This window comes from Antechinus flavipes, chromosome 6 (genome assembly GCF_016432865.1).
Source record: "Antechinus flavipes isolate AdamAnt ecotype Samford, QLD, Australia chromosome 6, AdamAnt_v2, whole genome shotgun sequence".
Classification (NCBI taxonomy): Eukaryota; Metazoa; Chordata; class Mammalia; order Dasyuromorphia; family Dasyuridae; genus Antechinus; species Antechinus flavipes.
The window spans coordinates 31,229,281-31,253,623 of NC_067403.1; the positions used below are offsets into that span (position 1 = coordinate 31,229,281).

Here is a 24,343-nt window from a genome sequence, read left to right on the forward strand (position 1 = left end):
AGTGTCCATGTTAAGATTCTACTCAATTACTAAGATCCGATTAAAATATCAAATTATCCATAAATCATTACCTGATTGGGGAATCACAGAATTTAGAGTTGGAAGGCATGTTAGAAACCCTCTCATCCATCCTTTAACCACAATGAATCACCTTTATAATATAACAAGTAAGCATTCACAGACTCTTTATGAAGAATTCCAATGGAAGGAAACCCACAATTTGTCAAAGCTAGCCATTCTTCTTTTACTTATGCTTTCCATGAAGCTTTTTTCCTGATACCACATTATATTTGCCTCTCCGACTTGTATTCACTACTCCTGGTGATACTTTCTGTGGTCAAATGGAAAAAGTCTAATTTTTCTTTCCCATAAAAACTTTTAAAATACTTGATGATGAGTCTCCTATCCCTCTCCTTCCTCAATCTAGTCTTTTTTTCTCTTCTTTAAACATTCTCAATCTATCCCTTCAATTGATCCTTATAAAACAAGTTCTCAAGATCCTTCACCTTGTTTCCTTCCTCTGAATGCTTTCCAGTCAAGTAATCAATAAGCATTTTATTAAATGCCTATTATGTGGCAGACCACGAATATCCTTTTTTAAAGCAAAGTAAGCCTAACCCAATAATCAAAATATGGTCTGAGTAGGGCAGAGCACAGAGGGATGATTACCAACCAGAAGCTAATGACTTTCTTTACGTGGGCCAAGATTACATTAACCATTATTTTTTGGTTATTTTACCACACTGATGACTGAAGCAGTACTCGCATTTAAATCCCCAAATATTCTTCAGAAAAACTACTATCTTATCACATCCTATATTTAGGAAGTTGAGTTTTAGAACCATAGTATAAGACTTTGCATTTATTCCTACTTCAGTAGGAATTTTCATTACATTATATTAATTATATCATATTTTCATTAAATTATATTCACTGCAGTGCTCTAGAGCTCTGCTTTTAAACTTTTGGCCAAATCTATGAACTTTCTATCTCAGAATAATCTAAACATTATATATTTAAATGCAGATAATGCAATACTAAGGACTAAAGAGGAAATTAATCATATTGAAAGATGTAGTTTTTTTCTTATCCAAATTCATGTAGCCCTCAGGTCAAGAACTCCTGTTCTATCCTAACAAGAATGTTTTTGGATCCCAACTATCTTTTTCAGTATGTCAGATTCCTCTACTCATTAATAATTTTCTCCACTCTCAAAGTACTACCTAGTAAGTTCTTAGTTTCTTCCTCCATTATATATTTCTCCTATTTCATTTTGCATTGCGATTAGGTGTATAAATATATATATACTAATATAGGTACATGTCATGTTCTCCACTTAACTGAGCTCTCAGAGGGACTTACAACACGTGGGACCTTGCTTTAGATTACCTGATGTTTAATGAATGCCCGTGAAATACAAGAACTGTCCCATCTGTGATCTCTTGATCTCAGGCCCACCTGCTTTTCCATTCATATATCTCCGATGACATCCTTTGGACGCCTTCTTTCATGCAATTCTTTACTGGCATGTGCTACAGTCTACTCATGTCCAGAGTGACTTTAACTTTTAATTCTTTAAAGACTCTGGCAATTTCATACTGGCAGTTGTACAATATCATCAAAAGAATATTGCTGTTAGCCAACTGGCCGAGATGTGAAACTGTAATTTCTAAGATTATTTAAGCGTATACTAATGTTCAGGCCAGTAAAATTAGTTTTGACAAAATGCCAACATTCTCTCCAAAGTACGTAAAAATCTCCGTGCATAGCTTATTTGTCTCCATATGTAGCTTTTTTTCTTTTTATTCTCAGTTCTTGGCCCCATGGTAACTGCTTAATAAATTCTTATTTATTTACTGACTGACGTGTCCTCTTTCTCTCCTAGATCTCACCAACACACAGGTACATACACATGTCCATCAGCAGAGACCAGCCTAATGTAATTTTAGCATTACTTCCATCAATTAGCAAAGTACCCGGTACATATACTTAATGAATATTTAAGTTGAAGAGACATGGGAAAAAATAAATTTTTAATATCACTTGCTAGAATAACAATCAATATGAAGAAAATAAATGAGATTTTACCTGTCGTATTTTCAGGTTAGTTTCACCGTCTAAGTTGGACGTTTCAATGTAACACATGGCCTGCGGCTCACTGTTATTTAAAATTAAGAAATCATAAAAATTTAACCAAAAAAAATCACAGGAACAATAAGCAGTTATAGAATGCTCAACTCATGAAGACTCAAATCTTTGCTTCCCTCTAGGATACAGAAGTAAAATATAAAAGTTCTCTTTTACATAGATCAGTTCAATTGGAATAGAAAGCCTTAGACTGAGTTTCTGTCTATATATGAGAAACTAATGAACTAAAGTCTTTTTCTGTCTCATAAGCAATTTGGCTGCATCAATCAGTATTTATCTTAAAGATGGGTCTAACTGAATTAAAGTGCCTATCATACTACAGTCCAGTAAGCTCACCATGCATAAGCTCAGCCCAGATATTAATATATAAGGAAGGAATTAACTATCAAGGTTTATCATGTTTGATTCATGTTCACAGTTTGAATTCTCATAATTGATTAGAACATATAGGCTATTTTCTTTATAATTTTAGAATGCTTTTTTAAGGGATGAAGAAAATTTGTGTCCAAAAGAGTCGACTTGGGTCAGATGAAAGGACACCATTCTCAATAAAAGTGGTCAAATATATGCTTTCTGTCTTAATACTTTTGTCATTTTGCAAAGTTTATTATTTTACCCTGGAAAAAGTCTCATTTTCAAAAATTGGAGGTGGAAGGAAGGACAGGGAGTTAAAATTAGTTTTGTAGTTAAATTTTTTATATAATTAGTTTTTTCTATAATATGCACAAACATGGAAGGTCTACTTATTCATGCCCACAACTGAAAAGAGGAAGCATTCAAAAATCACATTGATCTATTTAACACTTGGTTGAGGAATGACTTGATTTTCTAATTATATTCATTAAATACATTTTAGTTACTAAAAACCGCAGAACTAGATGAACTTTTGTTTTACTCTGTTAACAACTTCCAAAACGAAGTTAATATATAGTTAACCAGATAGTCTGGCAAATTAGGCATACCTCGAATGCCCCCATCAATTTCCAATTTCACAAATAAGAATTAATGGTGGAAATTTAACTTTTTATGTCTTCAAGATATAAATAAAAAAGGACAGGTGTTAATTGAATGTTATGAACATTTATTTCATGTAGTAATTTTAAAGGCAATTAAATAATTTCATAATCTTTTAAATTTATTCATGTGACCACTTATTTTCTCCAGGAGATTTAATTATGTATATCCTTTCACTTTATCATTATATATTTTTATCACCATCGCTAATGGTAATTTAGATTTTTATGGTTTTTTTTAATAACTATCAGTCAATTTGTTATTTATTTCATTATGTAAAAGTGTTAAATATATAGCTCATTATAGAATCACAAATACAGATTAACAATATGAAAGACACCAAATGTTAAATTGAGCAACATGGATGCCATATTGTGGCAGGAAAGCATGAACATTTTCCTGACTGCCCAAAGCCACCTTGACATTCATCTGAGAAGACTGTCCTAATACTATTTTGATCATTCTCTCTCTTCTCCCTTATGTATTCTCTCTCTCTTTTTCTCAAATAACCATTTGTTTTGAGGAAATGAAACAGACAACTTTTGTTTAAACTGCATCAAATCCAATGCACATTCAAAATACAATACATTTTCATTAATCACTGAAGACAGCCCATTACTGAAGCAGTTTTCAAAAGACAGCACTCAGAAAAGGCAGCAAAGATGTTTCAGATAAAGAATCATGCTAGATAATAAATATTTTAGCAAATTATGAGGACATCCAGAACACAGACTACAGTCAGAAAGGCAAAGCAGGCTTTTTGATTAGTAAGTGGAAAAATGAAACAAGATGCAGTCACAGGACAGACACAAAGATATAGTTGAAATATATCACAGGAACATGCACTTGGTTACTAGGAACGTGTTGATAATAATTCCAATGCATGCAGTACAAAATGTACAACATTTAGTTTTGTGCAGGGGGTCCTCCACAAATCTCATAAAACCCTAAATTTGGGGGTAATTTAGGAATAATTTGTCAAAATTTTCAAGTGGTAAAAAAAATAAAACAAAAAAGCACTGATTTCTTCTTTTAAAAAGTTGACAAATAAAATACAAACTTTTAATGTACTTTTGAATCAGTAATCCTAAAGAATCAAGTTTTATTATGTGTTCTTAAATGTAGACATATACTAATATTTTATATAAAATTAAAATAAACACCAAATCTACTTTGACTGTTGTGCTTGAGACTCCTATTGAATCCAAGAGGAGTTTTATATGCACAATGAAGGGTCCAAAAAATGACCCAACAACTTCAATTATGTTCATTAAATGCTTTCAAAACATCTGCAAAGTGCCCATTTCTAAAAAAATTTTAAAAGCAAATCTTTTTTTGAGTTTCAAAGTGCCATGTTCCCCAATGACATTGGGTCGGTCTCTTCTAAGTTGATGTGAGGACCCACATACACATTTCCTATGCAATTTGTTCATTCTAACCTTGAAGACAGACTGATGAGATCTGCTGGGAGGTGTTCCCCATTGGTCACTCTCACTATTTCCCCTACTGCCACCTACACATCCCAGTTTGAAATTATTAGAACAGAAAAAAATGAGTAACAGGAAAAAAAACATAAATGGACAAAAGAGACAGAAAATTTGAAATTATTATATAAAACAATACGTGTTAATAAAAATGTCTAAAGACAAATTTTTCAAAATCTATTTTAATCAGGTTCAAAAAAGCTAGGACAAAAAAAATCACTCAATTGTATAATTTACTTGCAAATCTATGTCGCAGTTTTAACAAATATTCATGTAAGTAAATTTTTATTCTCTCAATAATATTCTCCAGCAAATAAAATTATGGCTTCCAAGAGTTATTTTATTGAAAAGTCTCTTTAAAAAAAACTTGAATTTTATACTATCTATTGAATAAGTACTTATTCAAAACATTTTCCTAGAAATAATATTTTAATATCTTTTCAAGCTTAATTCAGTGTAAGAAATTAATTATCATAATTATATATACAGACTTTGAGAAGGTAAAAAAATAAAATATGTAAGGCTTTCTCCCCGCTGCCCCCCAACTGCTAGAGTCAGTTCCACCTAATAGTGCTTGGCAAAATGACTTAGGAAAGTAACTCTTTGGGACAATGAATCAATTTTCGAGTAAATGCAATAAAAAGGCCAAGGCAAGAAGAGCTTGCTTCCAGTCTCTATCTACTACTGCTAGAGCTTTCTTCTCATTGGATTAAGATTTTGCTTTGATAACAGAAAAGACAGGTCCAAGCTACAAAAAAGGCATTTATTAGATAATCTATGAAATATCACTGTTCTTTAATATAATGTGAAAACCAACATGAGTATATTCTTCTGTTTAAAAGAAAAGATTTCTGTGGCACGGTTTCTAGCTCTCTTTATTAAAAACAAAAAAAAATAACCCAGAAAAACTCACATAAAAATCTCACAAAAGAATTACTGTATAAAGTAATTCTTAGCTAAAAAATCTGGAATATAAAATTTCTTAAATTTTAAACTGTATCATTATCATTTTTATTATTTAGAAAGAGCTGGTTCATACTTTTTTTTTTTTAAATGTGCTCCAGTGAACAGAAGAATAGACCAAATGAAAAGACAGGCAGATAGACATTATAATTTCTACTTTCTCAATAACCATGTCATTACATTGACCAAATCAGTTAAATTTCTCCTGCTTTCAGGGTCTTTCTTTTTGAAATAGAAGTGATAACACCTGTAATCTGCACCTTGCAGATTGTTATAAAAAACAAGATAACTTAAGAAAACTTTTTGAAAAAAAGAACAAAGGATTCTACAAATATAGGAAGATGCCGTTATCAGTATTAATCTGACAAAGTTGTGTCTTGCAATTAATTAATGAATAGCAATGTTCATTACTTGAGTTAATTATGTGAAAATAATTAAAAACAAGAAGAAAGTCAATTATTTCTGATTCTTCAATAACACTTCTTTTATTAGCATAAAAGAGGAAAAAACCCATAACAAAAATAATGAACTCTAGAATTATAAGGAGATAAAAAAGTTTGACAAAAATAAATTCTAAAATGATTTACAATTCAGTAATTGTATTTATGTATTAATAAGACAGATTGATAGAGTCTCGGAGAGTTTAAAGACAAGTGTACTCTATTAACAAACAAATGAACACCCATATTACAATCCTGTTTCAAAACAGGCATAAAATTACAACATAGCATTTTAACTTAAGAAAATATTAACAAGTAAAAAAAAAAGTAATTCATTTTTGTTGTTACCATGCTTGAGTGAAAAAAAATTCTGTCCTTTTACTACCCTGTAAGTACCTGAACCTGAAGGACTAAAAGATAAAGTAACTTGCTCCAGCTCATATGACCAATATAAGGAAAAGGCAGGGCTTGAACACTGGTCTTTCTGGTTTGGGAATATTGGCTACTTGGAATACCTAGTATAATTGTGTAAATTCAGAAACTATTTAAACTACTTGAATGCCATTACTGATTTAGAATATCTTTGAAGCAAAATATCACTTTCAAAAACAGATTAAGAATTAAGAAATAAAATGTCTTCTCTTTGAGATATAAAGTTAAATGTGACCTTTTTTTTTTTAAACTCTTAAAACAATACTGAAGTTATTCATGAACAGTTTGTCCAGTCAGAGGATAAATGAATTGTTTTAGATTTGTTCATTTAAATGTCTTGAACATTTTTTTACAGCACAATTATTTTTCATTAATTCATCACAAATCCAATCATTCTAAGTAATGACCTGATTAAATAGATTTTGAAAAAAGTGCACTTTCCACATTACAAATGTGGATTTTATAAATAAAACTGTCCAAGGAAATGATGATAAACAACCTCTAAAATATTAAATTACTTAAAATTGATTGTCATGTTTAGTTTTGTGGTTTTTATATTCAAAATCACTTAAAGTTTATATTGTATAAAGAATAAAATGATTTGATATTTAGAATTCCAATTGTAATACATGGACATTTTAAACAAATGACAAAATAATACAAAATTATTTTGATTCACTATTCTAACATGAAGAACACAAAAGAAAAAATGCATTTTCAGTTGTGTATGTGGGAATAAACTATTTTAAATGGTAATACTGCAAAACAGAAAAATATAAGTTTTACTTTTTTCTGTATCGTCCCACTGTAAACATCAAGAAAATGTGAAAAAAAAAAATGAACACATCATTAAGAACTGATTGAGAATAAATAAGAACCTAAGGTATGATTAAAATAACAAAATCCATGTATTACCTAAAATAAATGATAGGAAACTTGAATGAGGCTAAAAATACATGCAGAAGTCCTGGGAGCACCACTGCTCTTAAAGATAGCTTCTCCATGTAATTCTAACCTTGAAACTTAAGTTTAGAACCTATCATTTATTCTATATGGTAAGTATCAGAGAGGTTTGACTCTGCAAACATTTTTGAATCCTTAAGTTACAATCATTAAAGAGGTTTAAAAATTCTTCTGTTTATTCTTTATTTCCTTGGAGCAATCACAGATTCAATGCAGGGTAGAGAAACCAGCCTCTACACTGTTTGAGCATCAGTAGGTATCTCTACCTTGATGATAGGAGTACAGTGTCAGCAGGTATATACTCTTTGCCTTTTATTACAACTATATCTCCAACATTTACCTGAAAGAAAACTGGGAATTGGTTAATAATCTGTAATTAAGTGTAGTCATGAATACAAATCCCATTGAGGTTGAGGTGTAAAATCCCTAATAAGCACCAAATTTCACAAGATGACATACAACCAAGAAAATAGTTGGAAATGATGGAATACAACACATAGGCTGTCACCAAGAGCAACAGTCCATTCTCATCACTCTGGGATGTTTCTCTAATTTATCCTTAATAGAATGAAGTTAGTGACATCTACTTACTCATCATTTATCATTTTATCATATCCTTCTCAAACTATGAGAAAATTCTAAAATGGAATCTCAAGACTATTCTTTGGGAAAGTCCCAACAACACTGAAAAGAAATAGCACCAGAAGGAGCATTTTATAGGAGCTCCTCATTAATCTAATCAATGCCTGTTTATCTTGGTAGAATCAAGATGTAAAGAAGGGAATTCAACTTTTCACTATTCTCTAGATAGAGTTAAGTTCCTTAACAAAAGAGAATGTGTCATTTTTCATCATACAACCTCAGTGCCTTCCAGGCAATAGGCAAATATTTTATGATAATGGCTGCTAACAGTATAAGCAGTTTTTCCAAGTGATAAATATATGTATCTCATATATATATATATGTATATATATAATGCATCTACATGCATATAGATATTATATATTTGTGCCCATCTCAAGAGAAATGATACACTAAAGACTAGTCATCTGATGGACACTAGTCCTTAGAATAGCCCACAAAAGAACTACTGTTCCTGTAGTCTCACTGATCCTCAATAGGATGGGAAGAGACATGAGATGTCACAAGTCATCATCCCTTCACTTGCAGTTCTCTACTTTAAATGAATTTAATTTTAGCAATGACTGTAAGTGAACTATCTACATCCAGACCCAGCCAACAGGTTAACCAAAATAGTGATACAATCACTACATCCACAAAGGGATTTTGCTTTTCATCTCTGGTTAGGATATTGCTTTGCACACTTGCTTTAATGAAAATCAAAGGTAATTCATATTTATATTTATTTATTCTGAAAGTCTTTTCTAAATTTGATTATTCTACATTGGCTATTTACAGTTTGTTAGAAACTGTAGAACATCATTTTCCTTAAGAACTGCCCTCTGTGACTCTTCCTTTAATGAATGGATTTTCAAGAGTGTTCCAAAATTCTTTTCAGTCCCAAAAAGAAGAACTGATGTGGAACTTCCTCTCCACCATCTCCTCATTAGCACTAAAAAGAAAGCCCAGGCAACCTCAGGCAATTATAACAGATTGCAGCACTTCACGCTCTGGGAAGAAGAGGAGTGATTGAGTATAGTTAATGATGAATAACAGCGATGGGGGTTGGGGGGGGGGGGGGGGGAATCACAGCAAGAAGTACTTGTCCTGAAAAAAAAAGCACATTTCTCAATAGCAAGTTAAAGACTTAAAACACAAACATATTACCCAGTTTGTCTTCAATTTAATACACACATCAAAGTATCTGATTCTGTGCTAATGTTTTCTATTGGGATGATAGTCAAATTAAAACCTTTCTTCTTTGGTTTATTTATAAGATGGGAAAGAATAAAATAATAAAAGATTTTTTTTGTTTTAAACATTGACCATTTTAAAAAAATAAGTATACTTTATTGTTATTACTGATGTGGTAACTATACTAAATTCTAAATAATTCTTTTCCTGGACAACTCAAAGCACCAAGCCCCTTATTCTGCAGTGTCCCCTTTATTTGGTTTTAGAATATAATGTCTTTATAGAAGTTTCCCTCTTTTGGGTTATCTTTTCAGACAGAATTGGGCTAACCAGAAAGTGACTTATTATATTTGATTCATATTTTGCTCCTGAAAAACTTCCTAAATCAAAACCAAGTTTATGTGTTCATATAAAGCAATTGTCAATCACATTGTAGGAGTGTTAAAAATTCGTCTTCAGCTCAATTTTTTAGGTTTTTTTGTTATAATGTCTTTGGGAAATAACTCAATATTCTTTCTTTTCAATATTAAAAAGGACACATTTAACAAATCTGATTCAAATTCCTGAGTGTCTTACAATATCATCAACAGAAGAATTTAACCATATAGGAAAATGAAGATAACTTTTGAAAGCTCTCCTGCTAGGTTTTATTAAGTATGACAAATTATCTTTTTTCCCCCACAGAATTTTATTAATCTATCAAGCAGATGAAAGATGGGATTCATACTATGACTAGTATTAAAATTAAAGATGAATAGCAAATGTTCTTCCTGTGACTTTATTCTTATTAATTTTTTTTCTGAGTTGGTAGAATGGCATAAAAATATAAACCTGGAGATATATTTTTGGATATTTTTATAGCAAGATATTGCTAGAAAATTAAAACTTGTGGCTCTCAGATTATTTAGATAGTATCAAATAACAAATGAATCCACTGGTACAAATAAAATCTGTACTTGGATTTTTAAGAAAAAAAATTATTACAATTACTACTTAAGGGGGAAAAAAAGGCTGAGATATCTCAAGATTTTTCTCAGTGTAATAATTATCTCAAACTAGCAAAAAAGAAAAAAGAAAAAAAAAACCACCACCAGGAGTCTCCAGTGATACAAATAAAGGGTTCTAAATATTAAATCAAAACTATGCATCTTCCCTCATTTTATGAGATTTTAGTTAGTTAGAATTAATGCCTTTTCAGGAACTTCATCTTTTTCTCTCTGAGATTTATTGGTTCAAATTCTAGTATAATGCCCTGAATTTCTAACCATTCTTCCATTTCTCTCTTAAAGTATACATATTCATTTGTAAATTTAAGAATTTGTTATACTATACAGAAAGTATTAAAGAAAATACTCAAGAACATGAAACTCTCTTGCATTTACCAATAACTAATATTCTTTTCATATTATACATATTTTACACATGAAAGCTCTAGCCAGAAACTTTTAAAGCAACTGGTTTTGCTTGTAATATGCTCTTTTGTTCTTCCTCCTTTGCTCCTCTGAAAAGCAGCTCTATAAGATTAAGTAATTCAGGGATTTTTTATTCTTCTCTATTTGACATGCTTAAATCAAAGACAGGGGAATTTAAATTTTTAAGAAATATAAAGTGGAATACATAAAGCTCTATTTATCATTATTTAATTAAAATTCTTGCTAACATAATCAATGCCCAATAATTTGCAAGCAGAGAGAAAGGATTGGTTTTAGTCATTTGAAATAATTAATTCAGATACATGGTTCCAATCAGATAGGGGACACTGGATTACCAAAGACTCTGTGCTAAAAATAAAACAAAACAAAACAACTTCTGGTCTCTAGGAAATATTCTTTTTCAGCCCAGGAATCAGAGTCCACTGCCAGGACTCCTTATCAACAGGGTTCCCTCCTACGGTGATCTATTACTGGATGTTTGAAGTTGATTATATATCCAAAATAGAGAAAGACCATATTATTTCTTGCATTTCAAATGGGAAAACATGATAGGCTGAATGTTTGAACACTTTTTGGTAAACTATTGCTCTTTTCACTAACTGCTGAATGATACAATTTAAGAGTTAATTATCTAATTAATTGAGGGAAACAATTTATTCCAAAAAAAAAAGTAGTAGTAATTTTAAAGAGTAGATATTTTGTGAGACAGGGAATTTTGTAATTTATGTATCTTAAAGTATCACATACAAATTATAAACATTCATTTTTTAAACTTTATATTATCTTTAAAACTATTTTTATTTGGACAGTAAATGATTTAACATAAAAAATTTAAATAAAATAATTCATGGTTAATTAAAACCTCTGAAAATACTAAAAGTATACAATAGTGTAAAGAGAAATTTTAAAAAATTATTTTAAAAATAATATACATTCTAGCATACTGTAAAAGCATTAAATGTTCATTACTATTTGAATATCCATACCACTACATTGAATACACATACCACTGTAATGGTACACATATCACATTATTTACATATATGGTCACTATTAAGTTCCATTCCAATATCAGTGAAGTCCTACATAATTTCTTACATAAGCTAGTTAATAGTATTATGAATAAGATAATATAATAGCATTATCTCAAAGTAATTATCTAATGAAGCAAAATAAAAATAGTACTTACCTTTTCCCAGTGAACAATTTCCCAAGCACCATTTCTCAGAACTGAAAAGAAAAAATCACAACAACATATCTTGATAAGATGTCCCATCATCAAAAGCAAATTTCTCATAGGATAGTAACTTTAGATGGTTATTTTCTAGAAAAAAAAAGCAATGTAAATTTTTAAAATAAATCTATAAATATTATGTTTATATATTTATAGATTTACACATAAATACAAGCTAGCTGATGGGTTGTATATCTGCTCTCCATCTAGCTATCTGAAGAGATTCATCACTAAATTTGCTGTAAGATAATGAATTTTGGCAGGTATATGGCACCAGAGTGCAGAGTGCTAGGCCTAAAGTCAGGAAGACATATTTTCCCAAGTTTAAATTTGGATTCAGAATAGCTGTATGACCCCAGACAAGACACTTAATTCTGCTAGCCTCAGTTTACTCATCTGTAAAATGACAAGCCACTATAGAATTTTTGCCCAGAAAACCCCAAAAGAGGCCACTAAGAGGCAGACTCAACTGAACAACAAAAACAATGAAATTTTTTGAGCACAGTAAGATTCAAAAACATTGAGACTATATAACCAGATCAAATCACAGATCCTTGAATTTTTAAGTTATTAAAGATCACTAGCAAAAAGAGAATGGAACAACTGTGTGATTACAATTTAGAAGTTACCTCATATAGATATTTTTAAAAATCTACTCAATTGGTATTACAATATAAGAAAATGGGATAAAACTGCAACTATGCCATATTAATGGTTTATTGCATGATCTTACAATAGATTTAGAACTGAAAAGGACTTTCAAATCCTTTGAGATCATTTTACAGTTGAGGAAGTCATGTTTAGATAAGATAAATAACCTGGACATAACAATAAATAAATTTTAAATTTAAAGAAATCATCCCAAATTTTACTGTTACTATATAGCTATAGGTGGCTGAACCTATGTGAATTGATAGGTTATCAATTACCAGATAATTACTTATCCAAAAATGAATGAAAAGCAGCTTCATTGATGGGCATGAAAGACATCATGCAGTATATTTTGTTCTAAGACCTTATATTATTTAAAATTATAATTTGATATCCTTGCTGAACAAAATTCTAATTTAAAGGAAATATTAATAAATTGTTCCAAAATGAGAACTGGTATTTAACAGATGAATTTTGCCAAGTTCATTTTGGAATCACAAGTCTAAATATTTTAATTTTTTATGGTAGTAGTATTGGGAGAGAGAAAACATCAAACTACAGGTGAATTATTGATGGATACCCTCCAGCATATTGGGCAGAGTTTAATACAAATACACATAATCTGAAACTCTTTGAGATAGTTTATAAACAGCTTCTCCATTCCTTTTAACTGTTTTCCTGAAAGAGTTGAGTCATAATTCCCATAAACATGAATACATGAATTGTACTAGAGCTAACCCTTCAAATTAGCTGCAGATGAGATTAGAATCTTGCTAAATAACAGGTTTTGGTTACATATAAATGAATTTAAAATAAAAGGAGGAAAAAGGTCTACAATTCATGACATATTTCGTATTATGAATTCTTAGCCTCTGTAGGGTTTGGTGCTTTTTTTCTCTACATGAAAAATGTTGCCATGGCTTTGAATTTTAGGGTTCTAGGCTTCTGTTTTCACTAATCAATATCTTCAGTTTTATACCCTCTTACTATTACATAAACTTTAAAAAAATCTGGCAGATTTTTTTTCCTGTATAATTTTTAACTTAATTTTTTTGCAAATAATTTGATTTATTATTATTATTTTTTACTATATATCAATCAATATTTCTATGTGCTGAAAGACATGTCTTAAATGCAACTCTTTAAGATGGGACAGAGACGATGCTGGATTCTAGAATATCATTCCAGTATGGAGAAAAATCTGGAAAATATAATCAAGCTAGAAAAGCTGATTATAGCCTTAATAAAATACTGTTTCTCTACTTGAAAGACTAGCAGAGCTAGGTTTGGAGAGGCCATTTGACTATAACAACTATTAAAGATCCTATACTGCATTGTAGATGGCTGGGTTTATTAGGATAAGGGGAGCCCAATCTTTTAAAAATTGAAATAAATATTAAGAAAGAGAAGGTGGTACAGCAGAAAGAGTCCTGGCTTTGGAATTAAAGGAACTGGTTTCTAATCTTATCTCTGATCCTAGCTACTTGTGCAATCTTAGGTAAGTCTCCCAAAGCCTCCATTTCTGCATCTCTAAGTAGAGGGAGTGGGGATGGGAGGAGGTGGGTTGGGCTGCTGGACTACATAGTTCCTGGGGCTCCTTCCAGGTGTGGATCTATAGTTGTATGTTTCTGAGTACATCCCTGGCCCACAGGTGCCTTCCACTCCGCCTGCCTCCCTGTGGCTTTCATACGAAAAACAACAGATCACACACAAAATTAAGCAGTTTATATAAAAGAGAGATAAACAAGAAAGTGCAATTAGAACTATTCCTTCTGTCTGTGCTGTACTTTTTGTTCAGGCCTATTTCAACATGGAGATACGATGATTACGTGATGTGCCAGGTGGATGAGCTGGTATATGGGTATGATTTTGCAATTATCAACATAGGAAGAAGCTTTTATAAACACAAAGATACAATATGGGGCAGTGAAAATAAGGGAGGATCCAGAGTCAGAAGTCCAGCATTTACTCAACCTAAAAAATCTGAGCTCATTTGAGAGATCCTTGTCTATTTCCATCATTCTTATTAGAGTAGGAGTTCTTAACATAAAGTCATTATAGTTCTTATTTTTTTTAAACAAATAACTATCTTTTGATTTAACTGACAATTTCATGTATTTTGTAAACACTTTTCTTCCATCAAATCTGGTCCTGCGGTTATCTCCTTCATTCTATGACATTTTTTGTTATCTAAAATTTGACCTTATTTTCCTGTAATTCTCTTTATTATCATCTTTGTCCTATCATTCTGTGGCCTTGGACTGTCCACACATTATATTCTCTGCTTCTGTCATTACTTCCCTTCCATGAAAACATTGCTTACAATTAAGCAATGAAGAGAAAGTTGAAAACTATGTCCTGTGTCCTATTAGCTATACAGAATGTCCCTGAGAGCTTAGTGTAGTTTTAAGCTGTTAAAACTTAAAATATTAAGATTTAAATTACATCAAATTGAAACTGTACTGATTTATGAGACATCCTATATATTGTTACACACATATATTACATATTTATTATTGATGGTTTTAGATTGAGAACTTTTTAAGGGCAATGACTAAGTCTTCTTAATTCTGATTTGTTTTCTGAGTTCCAATAAAGGAAATTATGTAGAAATAATACAATAGCTGCCATTTATATAATATTTTAAGTTTATCAAGTACTTTAACATACCTTTTTCATTTATTCAGATATGGATATATCAAGGCTTCACACCCATAATTCCATAATTATCTTCTCATGCCACAATATTCAATATTTGTTAAAAGAATTTGAAGATCTTTTTTAATCTGATTTTTCTTGTGCAGCAAGATTATTGCATGAATATACATACATATATTGAATTTAATATGGATTTTAATATGTTTAAAACATATTGGATTACTTGTTATCTAAGAGAGGGGTTGGGGAAGAGGAGGAAAATTTGGAACACAAAGTTTTGTAAGGGTAATGGTGAAAAATTATCTGTACATATGTTTTGAAAATAAAAAAGCTTTAAAAAAAAACAAAAAACTAAGCACTTAAAAAAAAAAAAAGAATTTGGAGATGAGCTCAGAGAAATGACAAGCCTGGTCTCAAGAGGAGAAACTAATAAAATAGAAGATAATCCAAGAAAGCTGGGAGACTCTCAGGTACAACACTGACAATAAATGATCTTGAAGATAAGGAAAAAGCAAAAGTCTCTGCTGGGGATCTAAAGCATTTTTTTGGTAGCAAACTCCATCTATGCACTCCTCAGTTTTTACTGTTTTTAAGTGTTTACAAAATACATGGGATTACCTGTTATATTAAAAAATGGTTATTTGTTTAAATAAAAAAAAATACAACTTTATGATTTCATAGTAAGAACTCTTACCCTAATAAGAATAGAAATAGAAAAGGATCTCTTAAATGAGCTCAGATTTCAAAGTATAAAGTATACTTTAGAAAGTATACTCTCTCTCTCTATATATATATACGTTTATAAATAAGTTATACTATAAAATATACGTTATAAAGTATCTATTTTTCAAAGTATAAAAAGTGAGAAAAGAAATAAAATAACAAGGATTGTTCTTATTTTGATGACAAAAGAATGAATGGCAAATAACAAGAAAGAACAGCGTCTAGAAGATTAAAGTCTTGAAGCTATTTTGGAGTGAAAGCTACTTTTGGTGGACAATTTTAAAAAACTTTTTTTAATATTTAGATTGTGTAGAGGATAGAGTGCCACACCTGGCACTCAGGAAAACTCAGATTTGAATTCAAATCTGATCTCAGACATTTACTAGTTGTGTGAACTGGCCAAGTCACTTTGCCTCAGTTTCCTCATCTGTTAAATAAGTTGCAGAAAGAAATGATAAAACATTTTAGTATCTTTGCCAAGAAAATACTGAATGAGGTTACAGGGGGAACAGAATCAGAACTGGATGAATTCATGAATGTCAAAGAGACCTTTTGTTGGGAATGGTATAGGAGAAGTCAATTCAATTTAACAATCACTTAACAAACACTGATTGATTGCTGCATACAAATCACTGTGTTTAGGGGCTGGGAATACAGTAAGGCCAAAAAAACCAACGTATTTTTACTCTCGAGGAGTTTATACTTTACAGACTCATTCGTGAGTTTCAATGTTAATCAGGAGTGGAAGAGACAACCTCCAAAAATAAGAACCCTTCCTTAGCACAGAGAAATAGTACATAAAATATGCAAATTCAATTTAACAACCAAATTTAATTTAACAATTTAACAACCAAAGACTAGTGTCAGAGAAAGGTCTTCCAGGATTAGAAAATCATGATTTCCATAATCCCCCAAATCTCAGAGTTGGAAAGGATCTTTGAGATTAGTCTAATTCAAATATATTCAAAAGGTGATCAAGTAGCTTTTGCTTGAAAATTTCCAAAGAGATAGAATCCATTCTCTCTCAACCAAACCCACTGCTCTGTAGGACCATTCTGATTGTTAGGAAATGTTTACTCACTTAAACTTAAATTAGCATCTTTTTATCCACTGCTACCAATTCAATAAGGAGACATTAAGAACAACTCCTTCTTCTTTGATGGCTATTTATGTACCTAAGGAAAACTATTATGTCTTAATTTGACAAGCTCTATATTCTTAGACCGTTCAACCAATCTTTTTGCTTATATGTGTGAGTGTGAGTGTATTTTAGACCCTTCAACCAATCTTTATATATGTCCATCTGAAAGCAGTTCTCAGAACCAGACACAATACTCCAGAAGTGGTCTGACTATGGCTAATTATAGGGACCTCCGCAGTCCTTGACTTATTGTACCTCTAATTGCACTTGTTTTCTTGGCTGTCACATCCTGAGCTAGTGGTATAATAAAACATAGATTTTTTTCCCCTCAGATAAATCACTTTCTAGAAAGACATCCCCATCTCATTCTTATTTGTCCAGCTGATTGTTTGAACTAAGTACATAACTCTAGTTTGTACTTTTATCTTATTAGATTTCACAGTGTTCTAGCTCATCAAGATCTTTCGGAAACTTTACTTGGTATTGTATATTCATCATTCCTGTTAACTTTTTCCACTTACAAATAATCATGAACTTTTTTTGCTTTTTTCAAAATTGATAAAACTCCATCAGGGATTTCTAGTTAACATCAATCCAACAGTGACTACTCTGGTGAGATAAGATTTATAGATTATTCTAGATATTCATTATGCACCTTTTCAGATAATTTAAGGCAGTATAAGGCCAGGGGGCCAGTGACTTCCCTCAAGAGAATTATTTCATAAGGGAGCTAAGTTGGAAAAATGAGAGGGGAGAAAGAGATAGAAAAATATCTCTAAGCCCCTGAGAGGTGACAGGAGAGAAATCCCTGCCCTATACTCCAAGACTGGATTCCAGGCAACGGAAGCAGGGAGAAGCTAATGGTTGAAATTTGAGTCATAAATTATGTCTCCCACTGAATTCATCATTCAAACAAGCTACAAATAATCTCTAATCAAGTACGAGACCTTGCCAAAAAAAATGAGAAAGCCAAGAAGAAAGAGTACTAATTTATAGGGCCAGCATTCATTTTTAAATCCATTGTAAATTTACACATTGTAAGCTTATCTCCTAATTTATAATGATCTCCCCAGGATAGGGTTCCCACAGTTGTGCAAATGCTTAAAATAAATAAATCAATGTAAGACTATCTTTAGGAGAGGAGAAAATGACTGTATAGTCTCTCACAACCTAAACTGGCTAGCAGGAGAAACTCAGCAAGCAGAGAAGACATGCTGGGTCCCAGAATAAGCAGAAGGCAGTTCCAATTATTAGAATTCTGGGAAGAGCTGGTAGAGAAAAAGCTGCACTTCATAGGGTGACATGTCCCATTGCTTCATTTCCCTTGTCCCAACCAACTCCATTCTACCTCCCACATACATTGTTACCCATTTAAATCTCACTGACCTTTAAAAGCCAAGTTCAGATAACAACTAATCAAAGATGCCTTCTCTCTACCCTCCTCAGTTTAGTATAATCTTTCTTTCCTCTATATTCTCATAACCATTAGTTTATCCCCTTTTTAATGACGTTTAATTACAATACACTCTAGAAAAAGACATTTGTGTAGCTGGCTTATCTTTTTGAAATCTGGACCCGCATCCCCTTTCTCACTGAATTCCTCTAAATGTCTAATTTTGTCATTGATATAACTGGTACTCATTAAATGAGCATTCACGGTTGGGGGAATGAGGTAATTAGAAGGGGAAAAAAAGCATAATTTTAATTTTGAAGCTGAAACTGCCTTTCTGCTATCTGAGAAACATGGTGATGCCATTTGTTTGGATTTCTCTGAAGAGAAAGAGGAAAAGATGGGTTATGGATTTCTACCAGACTATCAAGTTTGACCTTAACATTAAAGGTGAGAAGAGAAAGGGTGATTTGGTTTGAAAAATAAGCAAAAAGCAAGGTAGTCAATAAATCATAAATAGTTAAATAAATAATCAAATGTAACCTATTTTAGCTTGTATTAAATATGCACTGTGGCCCTGTAAACAGAATGTTGGATCTGGACTCATATAGACCTGACCATAGGTAAATCACTTAAAACTGAGTCTCACTTAGTTCTTTCATCTGTAAAAATGGACATAAGAATAGCTTCTAACAAAGAATTATTGTAGAAGTGTTTTGAAACTCTGAAAGTACTCGATAATGGTGAGTAATATATCTTTAAAATTCCTTTGCAATTTTACTTGGCATTCTCCACAGTCTCAGTGTGCTGGTTTCATTTACAATACAAAAATGAAAATCTAGAAAATGTCTCCCCACAAATAAACACTTCTTCCTCACTAAGATTTATGTACCCAGATAATAAAGCCAATATTCTGTCTATTTTACCATTATTTCCTTAATTTTCTGACCAGATATTTATAGATACGAAATTCAAACAGCAACATAAAATCAAGCACCATGAAACTAGGGTTTTTTTTTTTTTGAAATGTATTATATTAATGCATCCCATCAGTCTAATTACTATATTTAATCTCACCTTTCAAAATTCTCTTTTGGCTTATTCTCAATAATGAAGGCATACCAATATTGAAAAGGGAAAAGAAAATAATCAGATTTTTTCAATCATTAAAAGGTCTTCATTCTTTACAGATATAAACTAGAGCTAATCAATGAAGCAATTTAAAAAATATATATTCCCAACTATTCTAATTCAGGTAAACCTTTGAGTTCTTCAGTGTTTTATAAACATAATAATCTAGTATGTTTCAGAAAGTACCCCTCATCATCCCTCAACTTTTGACTCCCTGAGTCATGGAAATAACAACTTTAAATAGCTCTTGGGCAAGTTGGCGATTGGGTGTCTGGGCAGATGGAGAAACCACAGCCAAATAGGGGGATGGGGTAGATAAATGAAAAGGGGAGTAGCAGGCTAAGAACTTCAAGAACTCAGAGGAGATCAAGATCAAAGAGACATTTTTTTTATAGATGGTTAATATTCTCAAAGAAAGTAAAAGAAAGAAAAACAGTAAGAAATCTGACCAGCTCTCCCAATTTAATGGAAATGATTGATTTAAAAATTTGATTTTTAAATTGATTTAAAAAATATATATTAAGGACTAGTTAGTGGAACAACAATAATGGAACAATAATTTTTAACACTTGCAAATAAGTGAATAGAATTATTCATTTATTTGCAAGTGTTAAAAATTATTTTGTATCATAAGATTCAAAAGCTATGAGACAAGAAAATGGAATATCTGCCATTTTCCTCCTAAAACTTTGTCTTATAAGTCTGAGGGAGAATCTTTTTCCTCTTTTAATATTACTTCATGGTCATTGAGTAGTCAACAATTTTTCTACCAAGTTCCAGTAAGTGGATCTTGTCCCCAGGGTTAAACAGACAGAAGCAACTGTCATTTGAATTTGCAAGTTTGGGCTTCCATGAGTTGACAGTTGATAAAAAGGATTATTTTTCAACTTAGGAAAGGAAGAGCTAGAAGTTAATCACTTCATTTCTGATAAATGTAGCTAGATAATGAGACATGTATTTTCAAATATGGCCAATGTGTTGAGATGTTTTGCTTGACAACACATATTTATTTCAAAGGCAAGCTACTTTTTGCAGGATGGAGTAATGACGACATTGCAAAAAATAAAAGGGAAAAAATATACATAAGGAAACAAAATAATGTTTAGATAAACTGGGTAATCTTATTACAGTTGTGTTAAACCTAATATACACTTTTAGAACAAAGTAAAAAGGGTTTGTTTATGTACCCTTTCTTGTTCTTTATATGTAGATGTGTTTCTGCTTGCTTGTTAATTAAATAAATAATAATAAAAAATAAAATGGTTAAAAAGTCTGGTTCTGTAAGCCTTCAGGGGTATTAAGACATATCTAGTCTTACACTAAAGAAGGGACTCTCCTGTGGAATGATATGAACCTCTGGGGTAAGCAGTTTTCTGTACCAAGGACAGCTTCCTCAGTGAGAATGAGATAATGGACGTGGGCTGATCCTCATATAGCAGGAGAAAAGGGAAGTTCTAGGATTCCAAAGTGGCTATTAACCAAGAAAGATAAAGGAGAAAAATACTTCAATTTCCCTAAGCAAATTAAAGGATAAAAGTGTTTCTTCTTCAATCTGTTAACAGAGTTAATAGTTAATAAAATTCCCTAGAAAAAGATGTCCTTGGGAAGGTAAAGTGATCTCTTGATAAGTCTTTTGAAAATGACAAGTTTGATGCTTAATTGTCTATTAAAAAACAAAACAAAACAATAGTTCCCTTTCCTCTCCAATTCAACAAAGCAAATTGGGACCTCATTCAGCTCTAATGACAACAGATTGCTTTCAAATCTAGCATATTGAGTTATTTAACAGCAAACAGTGTCCTCCTCAAACATTTTTCTTATCTTCCCTCAGCTGCCAAATTGCTAAGCCCAAAAATGTGACTAATATGCATAAACTGGGTCAAAAAAGAGATTCTTTTCTCTCACAATATAATTGCAAAGTCTTAGTGTGAAAGCAATAATTCCTCAGATATGAAATTCATAGCAAAAAAACCTGTTGTTTAAACTTCTATAGCTCCAAGCTCCTTACCCCCCACATTTAGCTTCTGAAACTAAATTTGCTCTATATGCCCTGGTTTATGATTGGCTAAGCTTCTTCTGGAGATATCAATTTCTAAAGATAGAAATGGTACTATCAGAAGCATGCTAAATATATTCCAGTGTTTTTTTCTTTTGAAAATCTGAAAAAGAGTAATTCTGTCAATTCAATGATGTATGGATCAAGAAAGACAAAAAAATATCTGTAATAGCCAAGCAGAATAATTTTATCTGAAATGCTTTGAGAATGAGAATCAGTGAATATTTTTAAGAAATAGTAGCAGCTATAAGTGCCAGACTATGGTGGTAGGCAACTGTGAGAAAAAGGAGGCTCTTTTTCAGTCATAATGCTAGGTCAACTTTGACAACAGTTAGGGCTATAACAGCAACTGAACACTTTTCTGTCCATGGTAGCCATCTATAGAAGAGAGCATATGTAAACACCATCATCATCAAAGTTATATTATGTTTCAAAGCTTTCTTTTTTTCAAAAGCTTTTCTTTTTTCTTCAGAGGAAATTTTCATTTATTTCCAATTATGTATAACAATTTTTAACATTCATTTTTTAAAACTCTAAGCTCCAAATTCTCTCTCCATTCTTACAACCTCCTCCCCACATTGAAAAGGTAAATAATGATACACGTGCAGTTATGTAAAACATTTTATATTAGTCATATTACAAAAGAAAACAGACAAAAAAAGAAAAAGAAAATTAAAAAACGCTTTGATCTGCATTCAGACTCCATCAGTTCTTTGTCTGGAAGTATAGCATTTTTTCATTAAGAGTGCTTTGGCATTGTCTTGGATCACTCTATTGAGAGTGCTATTGACTTAGCAATCACAGTTGGATCATTATATAGTAATGTACTTTCCAAGGTGCTTGACAATTATTATCTCAGTTGATCCTCACAAAACTACAACAAAAGAAATTGACTGCTATTATTCTACCCATGCTATAAATGAGGAAATCGAGGTAGACAGAAGTTGAATGATTTCCTTTGAACTCTGCTCATTCCTGTTTCCAGGTCCAGCACTCTTATTAAATAAAGGAAAACCTACAAAATACTCTTGTTTTTTGTCCCACAATATTGCATCTTCTGGCTTACTATCACCTTCTGCCTGGAATACACATACTTCTTCACCTTCTCAGACTCCCTAGTTTCCTCCAAATCTCAAATGCCATCTTCTATGAAATATGGATTTGCTAAATATCGGTTGGTATGACAACAAGGGGCTTTGTTAACAGATTTACCTTCCTAATTGAGTTTTATTTAAGGAAATATTAAAAAATTAATAGATAATGTCAAAGAAGCTAACAGCTTCTCTGTGGGAGAAGGTTTCTAAGGGCATTCTGAAATATAATAAAATCTGGCTTTGTATTTCTGAAGAAAAATTTGATAATTGATAGATTCTATGACTTTCTCAAAGTTATATTCAGTGCTCTTCTAGCATCTTTCACCTGTCATAACTAAACTTTAGACCACTACCTTGACTACATTTTTTGAAGAAACCCTGAGGACCACAGATATATTTTACAGCATTCAATAATGTCAAAGAAACTACTGAATTTATGAATGGTACTTAGAATAACACTGCTTTGGGGCATTTAACTATATTAAAAACATTATCTTCCAAACATATTACCATTGTAAATCATTCTAATGTGAATTTAAATGTCAGGCTGACAAATACTGAAACTCAGATTTTAGAACTGAAACAAAGGCCTAAGAGATACATAGTCTCTGAAATTGAATTATATTTAATCGGTATCATTCCTTCTCCAAATATGTTAGAAACCTATAAAATGAGAAGCCATCATTCTTACCTTGTGTCTGTTTCTTATTCACTGCATTATCAGCCTTGTGTCGTTTCTGAAATATAAAAACAAAAGGAGATGTGCCATTATTAAAAGTGATAGCTGTAACCCACTACCAAAAATATTCAACCCCCAAATGAAGGGTTTTTCCCCCATTTAATTTGTTTTTAATTTTTTCCTTCTATTTCTCAACTTTAATATCTAATTAAATTAACATATACATAGATAAATCATGAGAAGATGAGGGAATGTAGGCAGTATTAGGGAAAACCAAGAACAGGCATGCAGGTAAGAAGGTCAAAACTGAAAAAATAAATAATCCATGTAGTATACTTCTATAAACTGGAACATATTCTTGTGAAGGTAACCAGGAAAGTGAGTGAGAATCATGAAAAATATCTCATAGAGAACCTGCTGAAGAAAGCTGAGATTATTTGACTTTGAAAATAGAAGAAAATACAAAAAAATGTAGTGGAAAGGAAAGAAGGCAGTAGAGGGCCAAGCCAGCTGCCTTCAAATATTTACAAGTTGTCACGTGGAAAAAGCAGATGATCCACATGGCTCTAGAAAATGGGGACTGCACAAATTAATTCAATTAATAGGAAGAGTTTTTCTAACAATGCAAACAGGTTAAAAAATGAAATAGGCAGCTTTGTTTGAACGAGTTTCCCACTGAAAAAAAGATATTCAAAATTGTTGAATGGGTTGGGTCCAATCTGGAGAATGTTCCTGATGCAAGGAGGGAATTGACTTGATGACTCCAAGTTTCTAAGATACTTTTTAGGTAAAACAAATACCTGGCCATCAGAAGTATGTTTACTCAGCTAGGAAAACTCTGAATGAAAAACTGTTTTATGCTAAGGGAAAGATTATATAAAATAAGTCAATAGT

General features: G+C 31.6%; 1 protein-coding gene across 2 annotated transcripts in view; it reads right to left on the reverse strand.

The window, feature by feature from the left end:
• Positions 1 to 24,343, reverse strand: part of ATP8A1 (ATPase phospholipid transporting 8A1) — a 256,720-nt gene that overhangs the window by 182,742 nt on the left and 49,635 nt on the right. Inside the window, exons 5-8 of one of the 2 annotated variants that reach the window (XM_051966099.1) lie at positions 23,462 to 23,507; positions 11,882 to 11,922; positions 4,602 to 4,675; positions 2,089 to 2,158 (exon numbers count right to left, since the gene is read on the reverse strand). In XM_051966099.1, the coding sequence (XP_051822059.1) occupies positions 2,089 to 2,158; positions 4,602 to 4,675; positions 11,882 to 11,922; positions 23,462 to 23,507 (231 nt within the window). Of the gene's footprint in view, positions 1 to 2,088; positions 2,159 to 4,601; positions 4,676 to 7,710; positions 7,785 to 11,881; positions 11,923 to 23,461; positions 23,508 to 24,343 lie in introns of both variants that reach the window. The other variant, XM_051966098.1, reaches the window with a different exon arrangement.